This window comes from Thamnophis elegans, chromosome 5, assembly GCF_009769535.1.
Source record: "Thamnophis elegans isolate rThaEle1 chromosome 5, rThaEle1.pri, whole genome shotgun sequence".
Lineage (NCBI taxonomy): Eukaryota > Metazoa > Chordata > Lepidosauria > Squamata > Colubridae > Thamnophis > Thamnophis elegans.
In genome coordinates, this window is record NC_045545.1 from 58,236,367 (window position 1) to 58,260,723 (window position 24,357).

Here is a 24,357-nt window from a genome sequence, read left to right on the forward strand (position 1 = left end):
CAAGACTGATGAAGTCGGGGCGGCTCCAAAACGGAAGGATATGGAAAGTGAAAGTGTTTCTAGCTGGTGAAGAACTTTTACTGTTTTAAAAAGAGACTGCCTATAAAAACTTAAAAAATAATTTAAATTGAACAATAGAAGAATCAAGCAGTGGAATTAAATTTGGAATGGTTTTGGACAGTGGTTATCTTACTTTTTAAATGCTATCTTCATGGATGGAATTTATGCAAGCCTTTTGAAATGGATGAATTAAGTTTTCTTCTACATTTTCTTTATGATTCTCTGTAATCTATAGACTAAAGTTTTCCTCTTTCATTGCTGTGGGTATTTTTCTAATTCATTTAAAGATTGGACTCTTTTTTCTAACTTGAAATACAAAAAAGATACAAAAGGAAACTTTTTAACAGTGTTACCGCTGCTCGGAGGCTGGGAGGTTTTGTTGATCGGAGTTTTGTGCATTCAAAACAGAACACTTTTTTTCTTCTTCACGGATTGTTTTGACTTGGCACCACAAGTCAAAGTTACTGCTTGGCTACAAAGAGTGATAAGAAGGGAAGCACACAGATGTCCCTTTGAAGTATATTTCTAATCAGAAAAAAAGTGGAAACAACATTCTTTTGTGAATCTATGCTTTAGTCTTATTAACCTTCCAAGATGGAGCAGCTGTGTTTGTTAGAATTGCACAACTTCAAAAGAAAATAAAAGTTTCAAATTTGCAAAAGATACTTTCAGAAATACAGATATATATGAAAGAATAGAGAAAAAACTGGAATACTTAGAGCATGTGCAATAAAATATGATGAAAAAAATTGAGGATGTTTATCAAATGCAAAACGGGGTGATTGAAACTCAAAAAACCGAAGTGCTAACTCAGTTCTCCATTGTTTCATCGCCTTTTCAGTAAAGGATGTAATATTTTTGTTAATGCCAGTTGTTTCTAAGCATTTTATGATCCAACTATGTGGCAGTGAGTCAAATGCCTTTTTGTAATCAACCCAGACCATATTCAAGTTTGTTTTTCTGTTCTTACAATTTTCTGATATCATTTTATCAATTAGGAGCTGATCTTTTGTGCCCCTGCTCCTTCTTTTGTTGCCTTTTTGCTCTACTGGCAAGATGTTGTTTGTTTCCAAATAATCCATCATGTTATCTGCAATAATGCCTGTGAGTAATTTGAAGGTTGTTGGCAAGCATGTTATTGGTCTGTAGTTTTCAGGTGTTGTTCCTTTAGTTGCATCTTTCTGAATCAAGTATGTTTTTCCAGTTGTCAACCATTCATCAATTTGGCCCTTTTGTAAAATTTCATTCAGTTGCCTGGCCAATATTGCATGTAAACTCCATGATCTTATCCTTCAATTCTTTTTGTTTTTGAGTTAGTTCATCAGTTGGTTCAGTGATAACTGGTTCTAGTGGTGGTGGTGTTATTTCCTCCCCGAGAGCTTCTTCTGGGAGTTCTACTATAATGTCTTTAGTTGTGTCTTGAATATCAGTTATTTCCGCTTGTGATATTGTTTTTTTGCTTTTGCAATTTGCCTGAATTTCCTCAAGTTCAACTTCACTAAACACTTTATTCCATATAATAAATTGCCTTTGATCTCCTAGTCGTTGTTCACTAACATTTGAATCTGGATATTGTTCTTTCCATAATTCATACATTCACTGTAAATAACCTCTTTTTTCTGGCTCTGAGTTGTAGTAACAGGCCATTATGGCACGGTTTTTATCTGCACTATATTTTTGTTGTTTTGTTGGCTAGTCCACTTGTAGCCCACTTGTCGACAGATGTCCAGGGACCCCAACATCTGCCGCGGCCCTTGTTAACCCGCGCGACGACCGATTTTTATTTGTTTCTTTCGCCATATTGTATGGGTTGGCGGGGTTTTTTTTATGGGGCCAGTTGCCAACCCCAACCCTCCTCCTTTCTCATCCGGGCTTGGGACCGGCAACGGCGGAGTTGTTGTTAATAATAATAATAATAATAATAATAATAATAATAATAATGAACTAAGTTAGATACAATTAAAGTTTTGATTATTAGGAGGAAAATGTTATGATACAGGATATCATCAAATAAATGAGGGATACGAATAACAATGCATATATAGATATGGGTATAACATAAGGAAACTGGATGTAAACTTTAAACAATGATTTGGAAAGGAGGATTAGAAAACTTTGTTATTAAATATTATGGATGTTTAGCTAGAACAGGACATAAGGATTTAGTGTTAGTGGAGGATTTTAGAAATAGTAATTGAAAGGCCAGTCTGTGGTTATGTATTAAATTTTGGTATATTTTATGATGAAGGACGTTTAAACAATTATAGTCAAATGAAAATGGAGATATAATGATGGTGACATGTACAAATATTTGAGCTAAAATACTTTAGTTAATATGAATTACGTTTGTTGACTGTGGAGGAGATGCACGAAAGTTTTTTTTTTAACCAACTGATACACTTTCTATAGCATGTAAAGAAGGATGATGTATTTGCTTTAATTTAAAAATTAAGAAAAATTATTAAAAAAAAGAATTTCAAGCAGAGACAGTTTTTCTCACCACAATATTATTCTGTAATGACAAGTGTATTTGCTGCCAAGATGTCCTTTCCAGGCATTTATTAATAGTGAATGAAGGTTACATCTTTGTGTGGCACATCTGTAAGGACAAAGCTTTAGATAAATAAAATTGTACAATCAAACTCAGATTTATCTTTGATAATATTATATTTGACCCTGTTGTGGGGGGGAAAGAACACATATCTACTTTCCATGAAATTGTGCTTCAACTAAGTAGAACTGATGCCAAAGAAGTGCCCCAAATTACTTGGCCCAGAAAAATTGCAGTTCAGTCAAATTTTCAAACTAAGCTCACTGCAAGATCTCTTAGAAAAGAAGTGTCGACATTTACTGCTTGATACCATTGTGGTTTGTACTTCCTCTCTGAAACACTGCTGTTAACATCTAGAATAGCAGAGTGGGAATAGTTTAACATTTTTACTGACAGGAAGTGGTAATTAAACCTCTGAACCTCAGCTTAGCAACAGGTGGGTGTGTACTGTTTCATTTGTTTTCTGTATAAGTTTCCAGAATAGCCCATGTTTCCGTTTGCTATTCATTAAAGCAACAGACCACTTCTGGGATTTCCAAATGAATACAGAGCTGAAATTTTCAGATTTGCCCATGATAAATGGAGTAAGAGATGCAAATTTTAGCTGAAATATAAAGGCCTCTTTAAAGTGCTTTAAAGCTTACAGTTCCCAAGAAAAGTAGAAGAAATCTACCAAGTTTTGTCATTATCCATTGACAATCTCCTGTTTTGCTTTGCAAGGTTTTGCTTTTAAATTATAATATCTTTTTAAAAACAAAACAAAGTAGAACCAGTGTTGCGTTTCAATAAGTAGAACAAGTTATTTGGAAGCAAAGGCCTTGCCAAACCTTCCAAATCAACCTCCAGTTGAAGCTTATGAATTAAGAAAACAAAAACAACCTGAACTCATTGCATTAACTTTGGCTGATTTCAGGGCAATGACTTTGGAGTTTAAGGATGAGAATTAAGTCATAGAATTATAGGACTGGAAGGGACCTTAGTGATCTTCTAGTCCAACACTCTGCCCAAGGCAGGAGTCCTTACACCATCCCAGACAAATGGTTGTCCAATCTTTTCTTGAAAAGCTTTAGTGATGGATCACTTATAATTGCAAACTATCTAGAATTTTAAAATAAACAATTAGCATAGGCCTTTTGGTAATTAGTATAGTTATAAGAATAAGTGATATGAATGGCTATGTTTTCTTTTCTGTTCCTGAAAGCCATAGATTCCAATATGCTCTTTTTGTGAAGGATCTGAATCAGAGGTGGGTTCCTACCAGTTCGCACCTACTCGGTAGAACCAGTTCGTCAAATCTAGCGAACCGGTTAAAAGAGGTTCCACCAGTGGACCCGGAAAGCAGGCCACACCTACAGAAGAGGCTCCAAAATTTTTTGAAACCCACACACAGACACACACACAGACAGACAGACTGACACAGAGAGAGAGAAAAAGAGAAAGGAAGAAATAAATAAATAAAGAAAGAAAAAAGAAAGAAAAAGAGTGAGAGAGAGATGAAAGAAAAAAAGAAAAAAGGGACAGAAAGACAAAAGAAAGGAGAGAGAGAGAGAGAGAGAGAGAGAGAAAGAGAGAGAGAGAGAGAGAACACATGGCCGGCAAGGCACTCCCATCAGGTCACATGGCCAGCAACCACTCCCACAAAGGAGGCCACACCCACAGAGTAGGTTCCAAAAATTTCTGAAACCCACCACTGGATCTGATGCTTAAAGGTAAATTAAACTTGTAAATAATATGAATAAAGCAAGGCACATGGTATTAGAGAGTTAAAAAATTCTTATTTTCAAAAGTATTCACAAATTTTAACTTTTTTTATTCCATTAGGGTCAGTTCAATGAAGACAAACTTAAATGCAGACTGAGCGTGCTAGAGAATCAACTGCAAATATGTACACAGGTAATATATTTGGCTCAAAAAGGGAAAGTTTTAAATTTTAGTTTTAAATATTTAAATTTAAAATGTAAAACTAAAACTAATTTTTTAAAACTAAAACTATGTACATGGTGAATGTCACTTTCTGTAGTTTGGAGATATGTTTTGTTCTCCAGATATTAATTCATTAATAATATTAACATTATAATTCATTCATTAATAATATTAACATTATAATTCATTCATTAATAATATTAACATTATACAAATATTTGATATATTTGAAAGAATACACTCATTATAACTCTTCTTCAAAAACCTGAAGAATGTTTTTGTTCTTTGAACAATAATTTGTTTCTTGAACATCATGATTTTTTGTTGAACTATCCTGCCACTATTTTTTATGATTGTGTCTCACATATATTCAGATTTATGTGGTTATAGCTAAAAGATTTCCCATATAGAGTGCATATAAAATTGCAGTACAGAAACATTTACATGAGATCAACATGTTTCTTCTTGCCCTTATATGTAATAAAAGTGTAACACTGCTAAGAAAGTATAATACTACTAAGAATTTTGGCAGATGCCTAGAGAGTATTTTAACTTTTTAAAATACAGATTTTTTTTTTTTTTAAAATGACCATAATTTGATTCACATTTTAATGGATGCAATGTAGGCTGCCTAACATTTCAAAGTTTTGGTCTTTTACTGTGCCTGGAATCTTAAATCAAGAATGTTTAATATGCTAGTGTCTTTTACAGTTTCTTTGCCATTTTCTAAGAAATATCATTCTTTAGAATATTATTGCTTGCAAAAAAAATTATCTCATACAGCAAGTTTAGCTTGATAAGTTATGGATCTCTTGGGTTTCAAAAGGTTAGATCCACATTAAATCCTGTCTTAGTCAATGTTAGTCATGACTGATAAATCCTGTGTGATCTCTCTCTATCTCTCTCTCTCTCTCTCTCTCTCTTTTCTTTTTTCTTAGAGTTATTCAAAGCAAGGCTTAAAAAGGATTCTCCTTGAGATGGAAGATCAAAAGCAGAATTATGAACAGAAAGTAAAAGAATCTCTTCAGAAACTGCTTGAGGAGAAAATGCAGGCACAAAAGCAATTTCAAAATGCCCAGGTAGGCAAGGATTTTAGCCTGAGGCCTAGAGGAAGATGCGTATATATTGCTGAAACTCTAAATATCCTGAGGCGTTTTCAGATCATCAAGGATGTCAGGAAACTCCTTGATTCATTGGGGAATATTCTGCTTGTGGGAAAAATTCTTCTCAAAAAATTGAAAGGATTTGCATCTATTACTTGTAGAACAATGCTTTCATCTTAAGCATGTTGTTTTCTACCTGATGTGTAGAAAGATCATTTTGATTAACTCAAAAATATGCAACTATTCTTCAGGACATGCGGCCGGATGCATCATGCACAGGCTATGCCCACCCCAGCTTCACAAAGGCAAAAAACATTGTGATACATCACATGATGTCACGTAATGCAAATCAAGTTTGACACCCATGCTATTGAATATCTAGAAATGCATGTGAGTTAGGAATAATGTACCAACATAAAGCATATAAATGATTGCAATTTAGAAAGACTCTAGCTCAGATCTTGGGCTACTCTTCTTCAGCCACAAATCCCAGGGAACAGCCCTTCACAAGAAGAAAGCTATTTAAAAATGGATGTCATTAATCAATAGAAATATTGGTTCATATTTTCAACTTTGCAAGAACAGGAGACCAGTTATCCCCATGTATAAGCATGCCTATTACGTTCTGACATACGGTATTTTCTTCAATCAGATCTCCTATCACATCAAATTAGACTTGCAATAAAATTGCCACATTTGCAATGAACAGCTTATCATTATTCTACTTTTTAACAAGACTGTCCAGAAAATATGTTTGTCAATTTTACTAAGGATAAATGATCCTGTTCCTTGTAGAGAGCCCTAACTGTTGCTGAGGATGACTGTAGCCTCTGGAAAGATCAACTTGACAACTTAAAAAAAGATTGGAGTCAATTAACTGACCATCACTCTGAAGTCAAAAGCAAGCTGCATGCCTTGGAGAATAAACTGCAGGTAACCTCCTTGTGAGGTATATTCCATGTTTTCATTTCACAATAGCATTTGTCAAATTAGCAGTTTTTAGTGAAAGAACTGGAAAAGAAAGCATGGCTCAGACACCCATTTATGGTGAATTGTTACCAACATGCTAAGGATAGTAGCATATCACTATAACACATAGGAACATGCTGTTATTGTTTTATGCACCTTGACAAATGTCATTAGTAATTATAAAATTCTATCCAATGCAATTAGCTTACAACTTAGCCGCCAAACCAGTAAATAGACATCAACAACTAATATCAACTAAATGAAACAGTGATACATATTAAAAAGGCCATATGGCCAAGAACATATGCAACCATCAGTAAAATAAAATCAGTAATAACCAAGGAACTGTCAAAATTGACAGTGGGGGAATCATGCCTTAAAGAAACTTATTAGTCAAATAAGCAAAGTTACTGAAGGGATCTGAAGTAATCTAAGCACTAGATTTCCCCAAACACAACAGATATAAAGTACTAGCATCCAAAAACTTGTTTTCAAAGAGGTAGAATTCTAGTTGTTAACTTTAAAGGCATCTCATTTATATGTTACACTATAAAACAATGTAACAGCTGTCCTATTATTTCTGTTCAACGCTTGAATACTCTTTCATATGATTTATAAAAGCAACTCAAGTTTTCTTTCTTTGGGTAGTTCTTATTGTGCTTTTTTCATGCTTGCAGTGGTCAGACACTCAGAACTCTCAACTTCAACAAGCCCTAAAAGAAATGGAGAATGAGTGTGCAAATCTTTATTCAAGAATTGATAATCTGCAAGAAGAAAATATACTCCTCATGGAGTATCTTGGGGAAGTTGAAGGTAAAGAAATAATAGCATGAACAGGCTGGATTGTGGTAAACTTAATTTATGTAGAAATCTCATTAAGCTTCCATTTAAATTACCATTAATAATTAAAACCAGATGATGCAATTTATACAAATTGAACTGAACTGAAACAGAACTGAAACAGAATTGCACAGTTTACCAGGACCTTGGGCAAGAGGGAGTTGGGTAAAATTTAAGATTTTTTCCCCCTCACGTGTATTTTATGTATAGTATTTTAAAACTAACTGGATGTTTTTGGGATTGTAGCCACTGATTTCAAACACTACTAAGACATCGAATAATAACTGAATAACCTTAGAATGAATACATTTGCAAGGAATAAATGTATAACTGAATAAACTTAGAATGAATATTGAAGAAAGATTATTTGAAAGATCCTCTCTTTCCTACAAATCAAAATCGCTTTATAGCAAATTGCTGTGAAGTGCTAGCTGTGGACAAACAGAAATGTAAATGTTTTCAGGCAAACAATTCCCTCATGCAGTGTGCAATAGCTTATGAAAGATTTACCAGATAGTCTTAAAGTCTGACTTTCTCATATAAACAATACAATTGCAATAATCAGTTAAACTTATTATTTTTTTAATGAAAGGTACAGCTTACTTCTTATTGAGCTACCACAATATTCAAAAGTTGCTAAGCAAGTGTGCTGCTTTGCTTAGTGTGATAAACAATGCTGTTTCATTTGGTTTTAGAAAAAAAAGAGTGTCAAGGATGCAGTGTTTAAACATCATACAATGTGGATTTCTGTAGGCTAAACTGAAATCCATCTCCCACTTACAATGCAAACACTTCTGCTTAGGCAAAAGAAAAGAAAAATTGCAGAAAATTATGCATCATTCTTTATCGTTTTCAGGCAAGCTGCGGACTGAAGAAAAGCAAACATTCATAATGGAGTCAACAATTAAACATCTTCAAAGTAAGTAAAACTGTTTGAGAAAAGTGGTGAATAATTAGCTTGGAGGTCTACCAACATAGGATAGGTATGAGAATATTGTGAATTAAAGGCCCCAAGCTGTTATTTTTGTTTCTTCTCAATATATCAACACTTGGGAATAAATCCCCATTTTTACAGTAGGGCATTTTACACTAGGGCATTTAGAGTGGTCAGGCTAGAGCCACCAGCTATATTACTGAATGTAGTAGTGATTTCTTAAGTGTGATAAAAATGTTCTATGTCATTGAAAACATTTGAATGTGGAATAACTTTCAAGCAGGGCATAACTGAGACCTAAAATGAACTAATTTGGTTAGCATAATGTGACCAGAGCAAGATGAGTGTGTTTGTCATAGAAGTAATAACAATAATATTCTAGTTAATTTTACATTAATAATTATCGTACTTCATAATAGTAGTTGCAGTAACACAACACTAACCATATCAATACAAGATTGATACTCTATCCTGGAATATTTTGTGTTCTAAGACTGGAAGCTTTTAAGAAGAGATTGGGAAACCATTTGTCTGAAATGGTGTAGGGTTTCCTACTTGAATAGGAGGTTGGATTTGAAGACCTCCAAGGTCCCTTCCAAGTCTGTTATTCTGTTATTCTATCTTTGTGATATTCATTTCATAATCTACATTACTGTTGTTGGTGGTAATTAAAACTTTAATAAATTAAATAAACATATAGTAGATTGCCTTTTTTAAAAAAAATAGTTTCTTTATAAACACAGGGAGGGATTGGAGAAAAAAGGAAGGGAAGGGAGAACAAAAGAAAGAAAGGGAGGGAGGAAGGAAGAAAGAAAGAAAGCAAAAGAGGGAGGGAGGGATGGGAGGAAAAGGGAGGGAAGGGAGAACAAAAGAAAGGGAGGGAGGGGGAGGAAGGAAGGAAGAAAGGAAGGAAGGAAGAAAGGAAGAGAAAGAAAGAAAGAAAGAGGAAGGAAGGAAGGAAGGAAGGAAGGAAGGAAGGAAGGAAGGAAGGAAGGAAGGAAGGAAGGAGGGGATGGGAGAAAAAGGGAGAGAAGGGAGAACAAAAGAAAGTAAGAAAGGGAGGGAGGGGGGAGAGAGGAAAGCCCTAAGACAGAACCTTGGTATACCCCACTGCAAACTTCCCTCCACGTAGAGTTTTGGTCGCCATGATGCAAAAAAGATGTTGATACTCTAGAAAGAGTGCAGAGAAGAGCAACAAAGATGATTAGGAGACTGGAGGATAAAACATATAAAGAATGCTTGCTGGAATTGGGTATATCTACTTTAATGAAAAGAAGAACTAGGGATGACATGATAGCAGTGTTCCAATATCTCAGGAGTTGCCACAAAGAAGAGTGAGTCAAGCTATTCTTTAAAGCACCTGAAGGCAGGACAAGAAGCAATGAATGGAACTAATCAAGGAGAGAAGCAACTAAGAACTAAGAAGCCATTTCCTGATAGTTAGAACACAATTAACCAATGGGACAACTTGCCTCCAGAAGTTATGAATTCTCCAACAGAGAAGAAGTTTTTAAGAAGAAATTGGACAACCATTTGTCTGAAATGGTATAGGGTTTCCTGCCTGAGCTGGAAGGTTGGGCTAGAAGACCTCCAAGGTCCCTTCCAACTCATATTCTATTCTGTTCTATTCTATTCTATTCTATTCTATTCTATTCTATTTATAGTTCTAGTTCTATTGCTACTTTTTTTTCAGTTCCATTAAGCACTACATGTTGAGTGCTGTTGGTCAGCCAGATATGAATCCACCTGGTGATAATTCTTATTAGCCCACATTTTTATCTTGGTTGTGGTCTACTTTATCAAATGCCTTATTGTAGTCCAACTAAATTATATCCACAGCATTTCATTGGTCCACTAATTTTATCATTTTGTCAAAGAATATAGTAAAATTTGTCTGGCATGGTCTATTTTTGGCTTCTGATTAGGGCTTTGTTGGCCTTTAGATGTTTACAGATTCGTTACGCAATTATGTTTTCCAGAATCTTCCCAGGTATTCCAGACTGATAGGTTGTAGTTTCCTGGATTCACCCGCTCCCCCTTTTTAAAAAAATGGGAACTATATCAGCCCTTTTTCAATTATCTGGAAGTTCCTCGGTGCTCCAGGATCTTTGAAATATATGGTTCAGTGGTTCTGAAATCACATCTGCCAATTCTTTAAGAACCTTGGGGTGTAAACCACCTGATCCTGGTGATTTGAACTCATCTAGAGTGGATAGATGTTCTCTTACCATTTTCTTGTTTATTTTTACTTGCATTCTTAATTTACAGTGTTTTTATAAAGTGCACTGTTTTTTTCTTTTGTGTAAAGACAGATGCAAAAATTTAGTTAAGCAGTTCTGCTTTCTCCCTGCTGCTTATCACTTTCTTATCATTTTCTCCCATTAAATCACCAATCATTTGCTTTTTTGTCTTTTACAAGTTGAAAGAAGCTTTTTTACTTTTATCACAAACCTCAGTTTATTTTAAGCCTTAGCTTTCCTGACTTCATCTTTGCAGATTCAAGCTATTTCCTAAAGTTCTGCCTTAGCTATGTGCCCTTCTTTTCACTTTTTATACTAGTTCTTTTTCATCTTTTAATTTATCAGAGAGTTCTTTGTGAAGCCATGCAGGTTTCTTTTGAGATCTCTTATTTTTATTCTACATTGGAATTGAGCTAGACTGGGTTTTTATAATCTCTTTTTCAAAGTTGCCCAAGCTTCTTGGGTTGTTTTTCCTTGCGGATTCTTATGCAGGAATCCTTCACAAGCTCTAAGTTTATTGAAATCAACTATCTTGAGGTACCTGAGATTTTAGTAAGTTGTATTAATTGTTTCATACTAGCTGGATATATGGGAACTGTTATCCAGTACGGATGAGACTAACACATTGAAGATTATTCTATTGTTTTACCTTTGTGCTCATTTATAATTTAAACAACCTTGGTTCTTCATTTCCACCCAACTTTCTCAGCTGATCAACTTATATGCTTTCCTGTGGATTTAACAACATGATATCTTCATAATTACATCACAACTTTCAAAAAAAGGTGTAGCTCATTTTAACATATTTATGACATAACCGATAAAGGACAGGTTTTAATTCATGCATTTATTGGGCAAGGCAAACATCCTGCAGTATCATAGGAATCCAAGAATGTTTTCCTAATATCATTGTTTTTATAGACCAGATTGTCACAGTGCCCAATGAAGTCCTCAGATGGGTAACAACTAAGCAGAATGTCCCATCAGAGGATCAAGAGGGAGAGAAAGAGAGCAGCCTGAGAGAGGAACTGCAAAAAAGGACATCCCAGCTTGCAGCTAAGAAAAAAGAGGTGAAGAGGTGATTCAAGCAGCTAATAAGATTTAAGGATCTCATTAGGAGATTGTTATTTGTAAATATCTTTCAATGGAACTATAAATGTTTTGTATTATCAGTTCGTATCTCATCAAGCTTAGTGTCTTGTATTTGATCTCTTACATGCATTATTTCAAATTTATTTTACACTAAATATATGTGCAACTTCTTATCACTGATAGTAAATTCAGATTCTCTTTCCATTCATTATATATGCCTATTGTTTATGAAAAGGCTGATAATTACTGTACTATGATAATGTACCCTTAATCCAAACATATACAAAGACGTGGAACAGAGGGATTGATCCAGATCCCATACTGGATTTCTCACATCCAGTCACTAATAAATCAACTCAGTTTTAGTACATGTTAACACAATTGCTAATGTTTTCCCTGATCCCAAATCAGATGTGAGAATCAAGTCCATATTATTTCAGTAATGTGGCAAACTAAAATTTGGACTTGGTACTATCTCATCAATTAGGAACAAGGGCCAGAAAATTAGCATGAATGTCATAAAAATAACTGCCAAAAGTGTGTTCCGGATCTTTTCATCCATTCTTAGATGAGCTGATAAAATGAATCGTTCTCCTAAAAGAAAATTTCACTCAATACCGTATTTCATCCATGTGGTGTTTCAATACATAATTAGTTACATACAAAGTAGACAAGGAGGGTGTGTAAATATCCTGTTTTTCATTGTCTATCCAGCAGCTTGTAGACTTTGTAGCTTTCCATGATTCAGTTAAAACCCAAGCAATTTATCATAATGAGTCAACTCCAATCAGTCAATCATTCCCCGTGGAGATTCGTACCCTCACCACCCTCCAGACCTTCCGCGTAGCCCTTAAAACCTGGCTGTCCCGACAGGCCTGGGGCTAAAGACTTCAACCCCACCCGAATAGTATGACTGTTGTGCTTTTTTAATGATGTATTGTCTTTATGTGTATAACTTGTTTTGTACTTCCCTCCCCCTGAATTGTGAGCCGCCCTGAGTCCCCTCAGGGAAAAGGGCGGCATACAAATAAAGTTAAAATCAAAATCAAATCAAAATCAAACTCTTTTCAAAGTAGCTCAGGAAGCATTGCCATAGAACGCAATAGAGGGCTGTTCTCCAATTAAGCTTGTTTCCTAAATTTAAACTAAAATTAAGACAGGATTTAACATCCCCAATCCCTTTGTTCCTTTTGCTATTAGGGGTGAAAACTTACATAGATCTGTGACATCATCTTGTTTAAGGTCTTCCAACACACACACACACACACACACACACACACACACACACACACACACGTAGTGTCACAACCCCTGGTATGCCCAAATGTGGGAGGAAGCAAACTGCTTCCATTATCTGTCTATCGGCTCGTCACAAGAGACCATCACAACAGAAACCCAATATTTTTACTGTTGCCTTTGTTACATTTGTGTAGTATTTGTGCTGATAAATAGTATATATATGGTTTCCCAGTGAAATGCAAGCCTCACAGTAGAGACTGTGGCATTAAAACCCTCAAAGAAAATGCCATAAACCTAAAGACTTTTCTAATACAATGCATGGCAGCTAACATTGACGCAAAGAAGAAAAAAAGTATCTTTCCCCCAGAATCAGCAGGAACCAGTTTTTTCACTAGGCAGTATACTGTTAAATGGAAAAGGATTTTCCTCCGCAAGTTCGGATTTCCCAGCTGGGAGAATGCCCCGGCTGAGTGAATGAATTTGAGATCGAAGCGAGCTGCGTTGAAAGCAAGTTGTCTTTATTATTTCAGGAAGGTCAGACCTACAGTGGGGTAGATCAGCGTTCCTGGGTGAGCTGACAGTCACATACAGAGAGTGTACATTTTTTTATACCATTTTCCTCTTTGAAGTCCTTTTGTTTTCTTTGTACTATTGTTTTATCACCTTTTGTGTGTACCTTTGCTAATGGTTCTAATCCTGTCTTGCGTTTTGTTATTCCTCTGTCCTAAAGTACTTTCCATGGAGCTGGGATGAGCACAAATGTCTTTTACTGTATTTCCTATTTTTACATTTCTGCTCTGAGCTATTCAGTCTTTGTTGCCACTCTGCCCTTTTCCTTTGCTTAAGGGTGACATCTTCCTGCCCTTCCTGGGTCTTTTGTCTTATTTCCTACTCTGCAGTTATTCCTAATGGTCCTGATATCCTGGTAATTATTTTTTTCTTTTACAATGTAAAAGTTTCTTTTCTTGTATGCTGGCTTTGTTATTCTAGTGACTTATGTGCTGTACTGGTTTACCTAATGCAACACTGTCTTGGTGAAGTTCCCTTCCTACAATACAAAATGCCAAGACTGCTTTGCAGACAGAAATTGATAGGGGTGCATTCAGGGGCAGATGCAAGGTATAATTCCCAGTATGGGAGGATGGTACACAGACACATTTTTAAAAAAATTAATTATAATTTCTGAGAATAAAACAGAACCAAGAAGCAAAACTAGAACATAAAATATTAAACAACAGATGTTTATGTTCATAACTTTACAGTAATTCAGAAACGCTGGGATGGTTAAAGTAAAATAATTTAGCAAAAGCTTTTATTTTTTTGTTTAAAGTAAAATCAGCTGGAATTGCACATACTGCAGAATTTTAACAGCTTGATCTTAGAAAACTTTGGGGTGTGCAAAAAATAGAAATGAGGAATGGCAGATAGCTTCTTGGATTCATGAGGTCCACCCCTGCCGTAAACCTTTTTTAAATTAAAGCAATATAGAACAATCATTTTAAGCATGTTTTTGTTTTCTTGTCCAGTGCACTGATCTCTGTCATAAACTAGAGATCCTGAACAATGAATATAGCAGTTGCCTTGTGAATTTACAGCATTGTCGTGATGAACTGAAGCACTCTCAAAGCAAACCAGCCCAGGTAAGAACTTCCATTTGTGCCACCTATTGCAACCTTAATAATCAAAGATATAGTACAGATTTCCCCAATCAACTTGGCATTCTACCGAAACTGGGATTCAAATGCCCAGAATTTACATAAATCCAACCATTTTCCTCAGTGGATAGCATATTTAGAAGTTGAAATCCTAACCAATGCAAACAGTTCTTGGTTGGCAATATTGTTGTAGCCCACCTTCCTTGTTTTGGTGCCCTGCTCATGGATTTGAACTTGGATGTTTCAAAAATAAAAATGCGTATATATGCAATAAAAATAAAGATATGGCGATGCTACATTACTATTAAGGAGACTGGAAATCCTGGGATATACAAACTGGGTATTTTTAAATTAGACATAAATATTTTTCTTTATTATAACCTGTCCAGAGTCACAAGTGAGAGGGTAGTGTAGAAAATGAGATTAATAAATAAAGTCCCTTTATACACTTGTAATTTTCTTAAGAACTATGCACAAAAGATTCACCTTGTGTCTATGCAGTATCTCTATGAAATGTAGCTTTTAAGATAATCTTTTTACCAAAACACACTGAATAACATTGATTATAATCATAATTCATCTATCTTCAGCATCGACTGTATAGTTCTTTTTATTTTTGTTTTTGCCATTGTAGAGGAAAAAAGACTCTTTTATTTCTGATACATATATTTTAATCAAATAGAAGTAGAAGCGGAATAAAATAACAATCTGAAAGCAGAATAGAAGTGCCACTACATGACCAGGAGTATTTTTTTTCTGACTATGTACTTTATTTATAATCAATGTATTACCTCAAAACATTTTCTTTTTTTCAGAGAAATCATGATCATTGGATTCCTATCTTAATGGTAATAGTGGTAACTGCTCTGATATCTTATTTAAGCAACTTTACCCCTTGAACATAACTTGTCTTATTTGCCTCTTATTGATTGCACTATAGCAATCTAAATTATCCCAAATGGTTGGTATTTCAATTTTAAAATGTCTTGTAAAATTAAGAATTGTGTATTGTAATGAAGGAGTTTGTCTGTTTGGCTTTGTATATTACTTAAATTAGTTTTTGTATTATTATTAAAGTCAAAGCAATATTGTTTGTATGCCTATCCATATATTGTTTGTATGCCCCTCCATATTGTATTGTTTGTACGTATGCCTACCCATATATGGCCTGGTATCGGACCCTACATGGTATCGGACCTGGGTACTTGAGAGACCGCCTCCCAAAGACCTATTAGATCCCACAGACTAGGCCTCCTCTGAATTCCATCTGCCGGCCAATGTCGGCTGGCGACTCCTCAGGGGAGGGCCTTCTCTGTGGCTGTTCCGGCCCTCTGGAATGATCTCCCCGTGGACTTCCGGACCTTTACTACCCTTCCAGCCTTCCGCAAAGCGGTTAAGACCCGGCTGTTTCGGCAGGCCTGGGGCTGTTGAACTATCCAGCCCCATTCGAGGTTATGGCTGTTGTAGAATTTTAAATTGTTGTTTTTATTTTATTTTTTGTATCCCCTCCCTTTTTTTATTGTGAGCCGCCCTGAGTCTCTCGGGAATAGGGCGGCATACAAACTCAATAAAACTGAAACTGAAAAACTGATCTCTATAACCACTGATACAATAGCCATTCTTACAGTTTCAAATACCTTAGGTTCCTCAATTCACTTACTTGACCATGCTGGCATTGAACTCATTGCCTATTCTAGCTGGAGAAAAGCACTGAATTCTTTTTGCCTGGAATGTAGAATAGGTAAGTTAATAATATCTTATGGAAAAGTATGCTAACTTGAAATAGATTCTTGGAAATTTAAGTATGAAGGATATCCTGAATGCTGCTGAAAGGAAAACTGTGTATTTGTTTAGAACATTGACATAATTGCTTGAACTATGCTTCCAAACTGCCCTGTTCTGAAGCTTTTAAACAAATCAGTAGAATACTGTGGACAAACAGTGTTAACTGTCTCTAAACTGGGATTCATATTTACAAGGCCACTGCTGATAGAGCAACCACCTCACTTGCAATGCAGAGATCAGCAAATTCTTTTTGAGCTTTAAAAGCATCTGCAAGTTTTTCACACCATGTGCTGAGGTTCATGTTCATGTCTGGATACAAGAGTTCTGGGATGCTGAAAGAATAAAACTGAACTATGAAATCACTATTTACCATACAAAATGTGGCTCAAACAGTAAATACTTTCAGTGGAATTAGTGTAAGACAATTATCAGAACTCTTCTGAGTAGGAAAATTATAGGATGGTGGATACCCTAGCAATACACCAAATAGAGTACAAAGATTCCATTCAGTCAGAAAGAGTTCACTTGAAGATATTATTTGGGACGTATCTTCTGTTAATACTTTAATATGATTCAATATCTCTAACAGATGGTTTTTATAAGGTTCACCTTTTCTGGGTTAGAAAGGTAGGACGGGATCTAAAAGCAGAAACATCAATGAAGAAGACATTATTGCTAAGCAGGACTGACTCCATACACAAACACATCAACTCCAAGTTTATTATTAGAACATTTTCAGCTATATTAAGAATATGCAGCCAACATGTAAGTTGAGGGGTAAGATATTGAACATAGTTCAGGATCTGAGAAATCCCAGAAGAATTGTAATCATATAGAAAAGCTGGTTTCAAACCAGTTGTTACTACCAGTACCACCCCAGCTACATTCAAGAAGGCTGAAGATGATAATCTTTTCTCCTTTCCCGTTCTAAGATGATGTTGAGCTGCCTTAATGAGCCATTGTGCCAATTGCTCCATCATTCATAGGTCATTCATTAGAAAGACAACTCTATTAAAGAACTCCCAAAAGAACACTTAATTGTCCACTGGCTTTAGACAGTGCTTCTTCAGCCAAGCCTTAGGAAAAACATCAGTTCATGGTGATGTAACAAAAATAACCAATAGTTTCATTTTTATGAGTTAATAAATTAAACTGAAAGAAATAATAAGAGGAAGATGTGTGAGGGGAAGGAGCAATGGACAGTTTCGCATACATGTAATTCATCCTGAAACAAGACTATCATGCAGAATTATACATACCAAGTTCAGCAAAGAAAACAGAAAAGTTCAGAAAGGTTCTCAGAAAAGAGAATAGATGCTCAGCCTTTACTGCAGTCTAGATAAGCTTCATATTGCATCTACAAGTGATACCTCATTCAAATCAAAGTAATTGGGTGGATTTTTTCCCCACAGTAACCAATGTTTAGCCTTGCAACAGCAAAAATCAGAAACTAGACTGGTTTAAATTGGACTGTAAATATAAAGCATGTAAGAATTAATGAAGTTGCTTCTCTGTCCAAGGACTGGAGAGGCAAATAGCTGATTGTTTAATCAGCTTTCTCCTCTATTTTTTCTTTATGCCTTCAGGTAATTGTTGAGTCCTAACAATTGCTTGGAGAAGCCCCTGTAGATTTCTTGGCAATATGTTGTTTGCTATTGCTTTCTTGTTAAGGTTGAAAGGCTATGAGTGGCTCAAGGTCACCCAGCTACCATATTTTTCAGATTATAAGATGCACCGGTGTATAAGACGCACCAAGATTTTGAAGAGGTAAGTAAGAAAAAAAGTTTTTGTCCTCCCCAGCCCCCAGGAGCACTCTGCATGCTTCAACAGGCTGGGGGAAGGCAAAAACACCCTCATTTTTTTGAAAAACGGCAGAAAATGGGCCATTTTTTGCAAAAACAGAAGTGTTTTTGCTTTCCCCCAGCCTTCTGAACCCTGCAGAATGCTTCTGGGATGCTGGGGGAAGGCAAAAACACCTCTGTTTTTGCAAAAAAAAAAAAAAAAATGGCCGTTTTTTTGCAAAAATGTGATGTGGGGGCAGGGCTTTGGGAGGCCAAAAATGGCTGTATTCTGTGTATACACCAACATTTCCACGCTCTTTTAGGGGGAGAAAGGTGCATCTTATACTCCAAAAAATATGGTATGTTTCTACCTAAGGTGGAAGTAGTATTTACAGCGTCCTGGCAGGATTAGCACTTACAGCTTCTAACATCAAACTGGCTCTTCCTCTCAATTTACATTGAGACAAATATTACTTTGTTGGTCTTTCTTTAAACTGTTTAGTTAATTGTCATATATTCCTATATTGCTAAATGGTACTACATAAACCTGATGCGTAATAATTCATGCAGTTAATATTTATTAATTATATATCCCCATTGTGCACCTCACCGATTTGGTTAAAATGAAGACTATGAAAAACCCTATTTTTCCCCCTTGTTGGAAAGAGTAAATCATGAATAAAGGATCTGTGCCCATTCAAATACTACAGAGTTATAATTCCCAGCTTCTGTTATCATGGGCTAAATGAAAAGATGTAGTTCAGAATTACTGAGAGGACCATTGGTTCTAACTCGTTTCATGTTACATACCACACAATACAGAAATAAGAGAGGCAGTGGTGGAGATACTGTTGTTACAAAATAGAATCAGAAAATCCAAGCAAAACCAGTAACAAAATATGTTTAAATAACAAAAGACCCACTTTGTTTATGAATTGTACATCTCACAATTTGCAAAGAATCAGTTGTTCAATCATATTCATTCCAACTGAGTCTTTTGTATGACGAGGTGGTGACTTCCCGCTGCATTTCTTAGCCTCTGGTCCACCTTATGTTTCCAGCACTGGGCCTTTATTGAGGCAGGCTCTGAACCATAAATATCTAACAGCAGAACCCAGCCCTGAATCTTTAAATAAGTGCCACAAGACTGAAGTTATCTTACATTTATTTCATATCTCTCCATCACTTGCCCTCAATGTAAAAGGGGAAGAAGGGAGCAGTATTGCCAGTGATAAGTGTTTCACCAAGGGCGGATTTTGCCCTGACTTGTACAAGTATCCTGGAATAACAGCCACGGGCTCTACAGAAACACATGTAGTAAAGATATCCACAGTAACGTGGCACAATCGTGCTTCTAATCCTGTCCGCACATACTGCATTTGTGTCTCAGTTTCATGCCATTGTACAAGTCATCTTTTTGCCTTTTGGTGACTCGCTTCTACCCTCTAGGGCTGATGCTTGAAGAGTCTTGAAATGGTGATTTATCTCTTTGCTCATTAAAAAGGGGTTGTTTTATGACTATAGCTTTGTTGCTTGTATCTTACGATTTACATAGTTTACTTAGTATCCTAGTATGATTTGTGTTCATTTCTTATTTAGTATCCATGATTTTCACTAAGTGTTGTATCTAATGTTTTATGTTGAAAGTATTTTTACCTTGACAATAATGATCCATAACTATTGTTGTATGTACACTGAGAGCTTATGCACCAGAGACAAATTCTTTGTGCGGCTAATCACACTTGGCCAAAAAATAATTCTAATTCTAATATGAGGAGAGAATAACAAGAGGTGGACTTGGAGGTCTCCTAGTCCAAACTCCTGCTCATGAAGAAGACCCTATACCAGCGATGGCGAACCTTTTTTGGCTCATGTGCCATAAGCGGGGGGAGTGCAGAGGGGTCATCCGTGGGCATGCCACACCCATAATGCAATGTGCAAACCCCCAGCACACATGCACGCATGACAGCGGCTCCCCGCCATTTTTTGCATGCTTTTTTCGCCCTCCCCAAGCTCTAGAGGCTTTATAGGAGCCTGGGAAGGGCAAAAACAGCCTCCCTTGCCCACCCAAGAGGCCCTCCGGAGTGACTTCCGTTTTGCTTGAAGGGTCATTTTTCATCCTCTGGAGCCTTCAGGGAATCCTTCGGAAGGCCTCTGAAGGCTCCGGAGGGCTTAAACTGGCCCTACAAGCAAACTGGAACTCCATTTCTGAAGTTCCGGTTTGCCCGTAGGGCTGGTTTTTTGCACTCCGGAGGCTTCAGGGAAGCTCCTGAAGCCTCCGGAGGGCCTCTGGGGTGGGGAGACTGTTTTTGTCCTCCCCAGGCTCCTATAAAGCCTCTGGAGCCTGGGGAGGGCTTTAAAAAAGGCTGAACTCAGCTGGCCAGCTGACAGGGAAACACCTCATGTGCCCTGACAAATGGCTCCGTGTGCCACCTGTGGCACGCGTGCCATAGGTTCACCATCCCAGCCCTATACCATTTCAGACACAAATGGTTGTCTGAACCATGTTGTAACTTGGAAGAGGCCGGAAAACTCATGAATTTGAGCATTTCTGAACATTTGACTTCACAACTATTATAGCTACTAGATCTGGGCTGGCAAAATCCAGACACTCACTAGCTATAAAGCATTTAAACTGTTTAACTCTTATCCACCATCTAATGGTTATGTTTCTTGGCAGCTTGCAGTCCTAATTTTGTTGTATTTAAGTACAATAATAATTAAGATTATACTTATAATATCTACACTGTTTAGTAAACAAGAGAGGTGAAAGAGTAGTAAGTTCATGATGGTAGTTCACTTGATCTACATTTGGTTTTTATTTTAAGCCATTCACAAAGTGGCTTCATGAAAGAGTTGGAAATAGATATTTAAAAAGTGCACATTTTCACATATGCTATCAATGCTCTTGTGTAAAGTAGGCCATTTTACAAGGCTATTTAGTAAGACAATAGACAATATTGCAACTATTCCATTTATTGTAGAAAAAAAAAGCAGCTATGAAAACATTTTAATATACAAATAATTTTCAAAAGAAGTTCCAAATCAAACATTTAGCAGAATGCCAATTATATTTGGAATACAAGATAGGTTTGATTCAGTTATATGTAACTGCTACTTAGCAAGAATGTAGATGTATCGGATGCTATATTTTCTATCATAATCTGTCTACAATTAAACTACAATTACAATTTTAAAATTGTTATATTTTATAATTAAACATTGCAATTAAAAAGATAAAAATTAATACAAACAAAAATAAAAAACAAAGTGCATGAAAGAAAAATAACAATAAAGTAAAGAAAAATCTGTGTGTGTGTGTATGTATGTATAATGTATGTATGTATAATGTATATGTATATGTATATGTATGTGTGTGTGTGTATGTATGTATATATATATATATATATGTATATATATATATATATGTATATGTATATATATATATATATATGTATGTATATATATATATATATATATATATATATATATATATATATATATATATATATATATATATATATATATATATATATACGACTTTCCTTTTAATCACAAGCTTAAACAATTTTAGTAACATATCACCCTTTCTTTAAAAATAACACATGAACTCTTCTCTCTGTATTTCATCTCTTATTTATAAGCAGATTCTTAAAATCTTGCCAAGCAGTCCTGGTCTTCATAAAGGTTACCAGATATAACAATGTATCGATTCTAACCAACTTTACATTCCTTCCTTTTACTTTTAACAATCGTAATCTTTCATCCTTTTAAACAATGTCCTAGAATTTGATCTCTTTTCTCTTTATTGTCTCTTCTCACAATTTTTTTTAAAAGCTTTAACACATCTCTTTTGTAAGTAATGTATAGCATAATTATCCAAGCCACTTTTTGGCTTATTTGTGTATTCCTTTGATTCTTAAGACATCATCTAGTTTCATATGTCCAGTATAGGATATTTTTCCACGTCATTGTTGTAGCCTAACATTTTTGAACCTTTCAGATCAGTCTCAGTCTTGGCCAATAAAACTTGTTCTTCTACCATAACATCTTTTAAACACAATCTGTCTATAATGGCAGATGCTCTTAAAATTTATTTCTTTGTCTGTTGTTCAAAAGTATCCCTCAGTATGTCCAATGTTAAAATAGTTTGCTCTATTCTGTGTTAGAAAGCAAAACAACTTGCCATGTAATTGTAATATTTAATTCTTTCTGATTTCCCTGTAATATATCCCGTTTTTAGGTATTTATTTTTCCATGGGAAGAATTCTTACAATTCCAAAATTTTATTTCAAATCCATCTTTCATTTGTATTTTTCCAAAATCAGCATTCTAATTACCCTTTTGCTATTCAATTTTTTAAAAAAGTCTAAACTTGTATTTAAAACTATTTTTCTAAGAATTGAAACAAAGTAATCTGGTGTTATAAAACATGTCAATCCAAAGGTTCATAGTAACTAAAACAGTTAACAATTTGCTAAAGTGATTCAGAAAAGAAGAATGCATACTCAATGTCCTTTTAAAGGTGCCAACTATGATGTGAACAAAGATAGCTTTCCCTCATCTCCCAAAGCTCTAAACCTGCAAAACACACTGTCTGTTCATAAGGAACAGATGTCAGAAGAAGTTATAAGCCAATTTCAAGAAAAATTATAAAGTGCCAGTTTATATTTTGGCTCTTCAGTTCATAATTTCCTCTCCGGAAGTTCTAAAATTGCCATGTTTACAACAGACTGAATTAGCTTTTGTCACAATATTTATTTTGTGTATTCACATTTTGGCAACATTCATTAAAAAAAAATTCCCACACATGCTGTCTTGTATCTTCTACTAATGTGACAGTTTAATTCAGCTAGAAACATCTGGCTGCATTTGAACATTTTTTTCACACTGTACAAGTAGGTTATGTGTTGGGCTACAGCATTTAGTACAGAAAAATATGAAAAGGCCTTCTATTTTATCAAACTTAATATCTATTACCCTGTTTCCCCCAAAATAAGACCTCCATGGACAATAAGCCCAATTGTGCTTTTGAGTACATGCACTAAAATAAGCCCTCCCTGGAAATATTGCAATACAGAACAGCCCTGAGGTGACCATACTCGCCACTTCCTGCACCTCAAAAATAATAAATCTTCCTCAAAAATAAGGCCAAGTGTTTCTTTCAGGGGTTAAAAGAAAATAAGACCCTGTCTTATTTTCGGGGAAACATGGTATTAGTCTTTGTTGTCTCTTTTAATTAGTTTTAAATTTTAAACTTTAAAATTTAACTTTAAATTTTAATTCTAAAACATCCTAAGCTTTCCAGCTTAAAATTTGTGCATTTTCTCATTTATAGAGAAATAATACAACAACAAACAACCATTAATAGAATAAAACTGCCTACTACTAATTATCAGGTCACTATTTGAAAGAAATTTAGTTTGTAGTGGTTACATATTTCACATGTAGCAGCAGCAGCAGCAGCAACAGGAGTATGAATTAAAACAATGCACTTAAACTGTGTTGTGAAAATGCTCTAAGAATAAAGCAGGAGTGAAGTTAGTAAGTAAAAAGACAAACAAACAAAAAAAAACCACCACAGCATTGCATGCAAACATGGAAAAGTTTAAAGCTTTATATTTATATAGTTACATGTATAAAAGTGAAAACGACTAGAGAAATATGTGTTTCTAAATGTATTTAACTAGATCAACTTTTGCTAAATTATTTAAAACAGATTACGTTGTATATCAACATTCCTCATTAAAATGTCATATACTGAAGAGATATTTAAAAGTGTTCTTATTTCAATTAATTTCAATCTAGAAATGAAGCATCCAGACAATTGCTTGGTTATCTGATACCGGGATGTCACTGTGCTGTGAGGGGTGGGGTCATCTGCATATTTGGTGGCTGCACTGGCCAAGTTTCTTGGTGATTCTGCAGCAGACGGTAGAGTTGTTTTAGCTGGGCAACAATGTTATCCTTGATATCCGGGATAGAGATCTGTAGACGCACACTGCCACTGTCAAAGGAGCGGGTGAAGTCACCAGAGAACATTTCATAGATCATCCGTGCTACAATTGGAATGACCTGTTTGAAAAGAAAGTTCGTGTTCATCGAATGTAAGATGATCAAATCCTAAAAGTTCATCTGGGAACCTAGAATAAGCCAAACGCTCAAACTGGTGAAGACTATTGAGA

The 24,357-nt window shown here is 35.5% G+C and overlaps 3 protein-coding genes across 8 annotated transcripts in view; 1 reads left to right on the plus strand and 2 right to left on the minus strand.

Moving 5' to 3' along the window:
- The window catches only part of TRAF3IP3 (TRAF3 interacting protein 3), a 37,275-nt gene extending 21,425 nt beyond the window's left edge, over positions 1–15,850 (plus strand). The window contains exons 8-15 of one of the 4 annotated variants that reach the window (XM_032217292.1): positions 4,433–4,504; positions 5,473–5,613; positions 6,433–6,570; positions 7,284–7,419; positions 8,303–8,365; positions 11,542–11,690; positions 14,478–14,591; positions 15,422–15,850. In XM_032217292.1, coding sequence (XP_032073183.1) covers positions 4,433–4,504; positions 5,473–5,613; positions 6,433–6,570; positions 7,284–7,419; positions 8,303–8,365; positions 11,542–11,690; positions 14,478–14,591; positions 15,422–15,505 — 897 coding nt within the window. In that variant the 3' untranslated portion in view covers positions 15,506–15,850. The other 3 variants (XM_032217291.1, XM_032217293.1, XM_032217294.1) reach the window with 3 other exon arrangements.
- Positions 15,851–16,489: 639 nt separating this feature from the next.
- Positions 16,490–18,072, minus strand: C5H1orf74 (chromosome 5 C1orf74 homolog). Its single transcript, XM_032218949.1, is given in 2 exon segments — positions 16,490–17,011; positions 17,013–18,072. Coding segments are annotated over 2 exon segments (792 nt in total). The 5' UTR covers positions 17,372–18,072; the 3' UTR covers positions 16,490–16,578.
- A 5,318-nt stretch (positions 18,073–23,390) lies between these two features.
- IRF6 (interferon regulatory factor 6) overlaps positions 23,391–24,357 on the minus strand; it is a 30,680-nt gene continuing 29,713 nt past the window's right edge. For all 3 annotated transcript variants that reach the window (XM_032218901.1, XM_032218902.1, XM_032218903.1), the window contains exon 8: positions 23,391–24,247. In XM_032218901.1, coding sequence (XP_032074792.1) covers positions 24,026–24,247 — 222 coding nt within the window. In that variant the 3' untranslated portion in view covers positions 23,391–24,025. The remainder of the gene's footprint in view (positions 24,248–24,357) is intronic.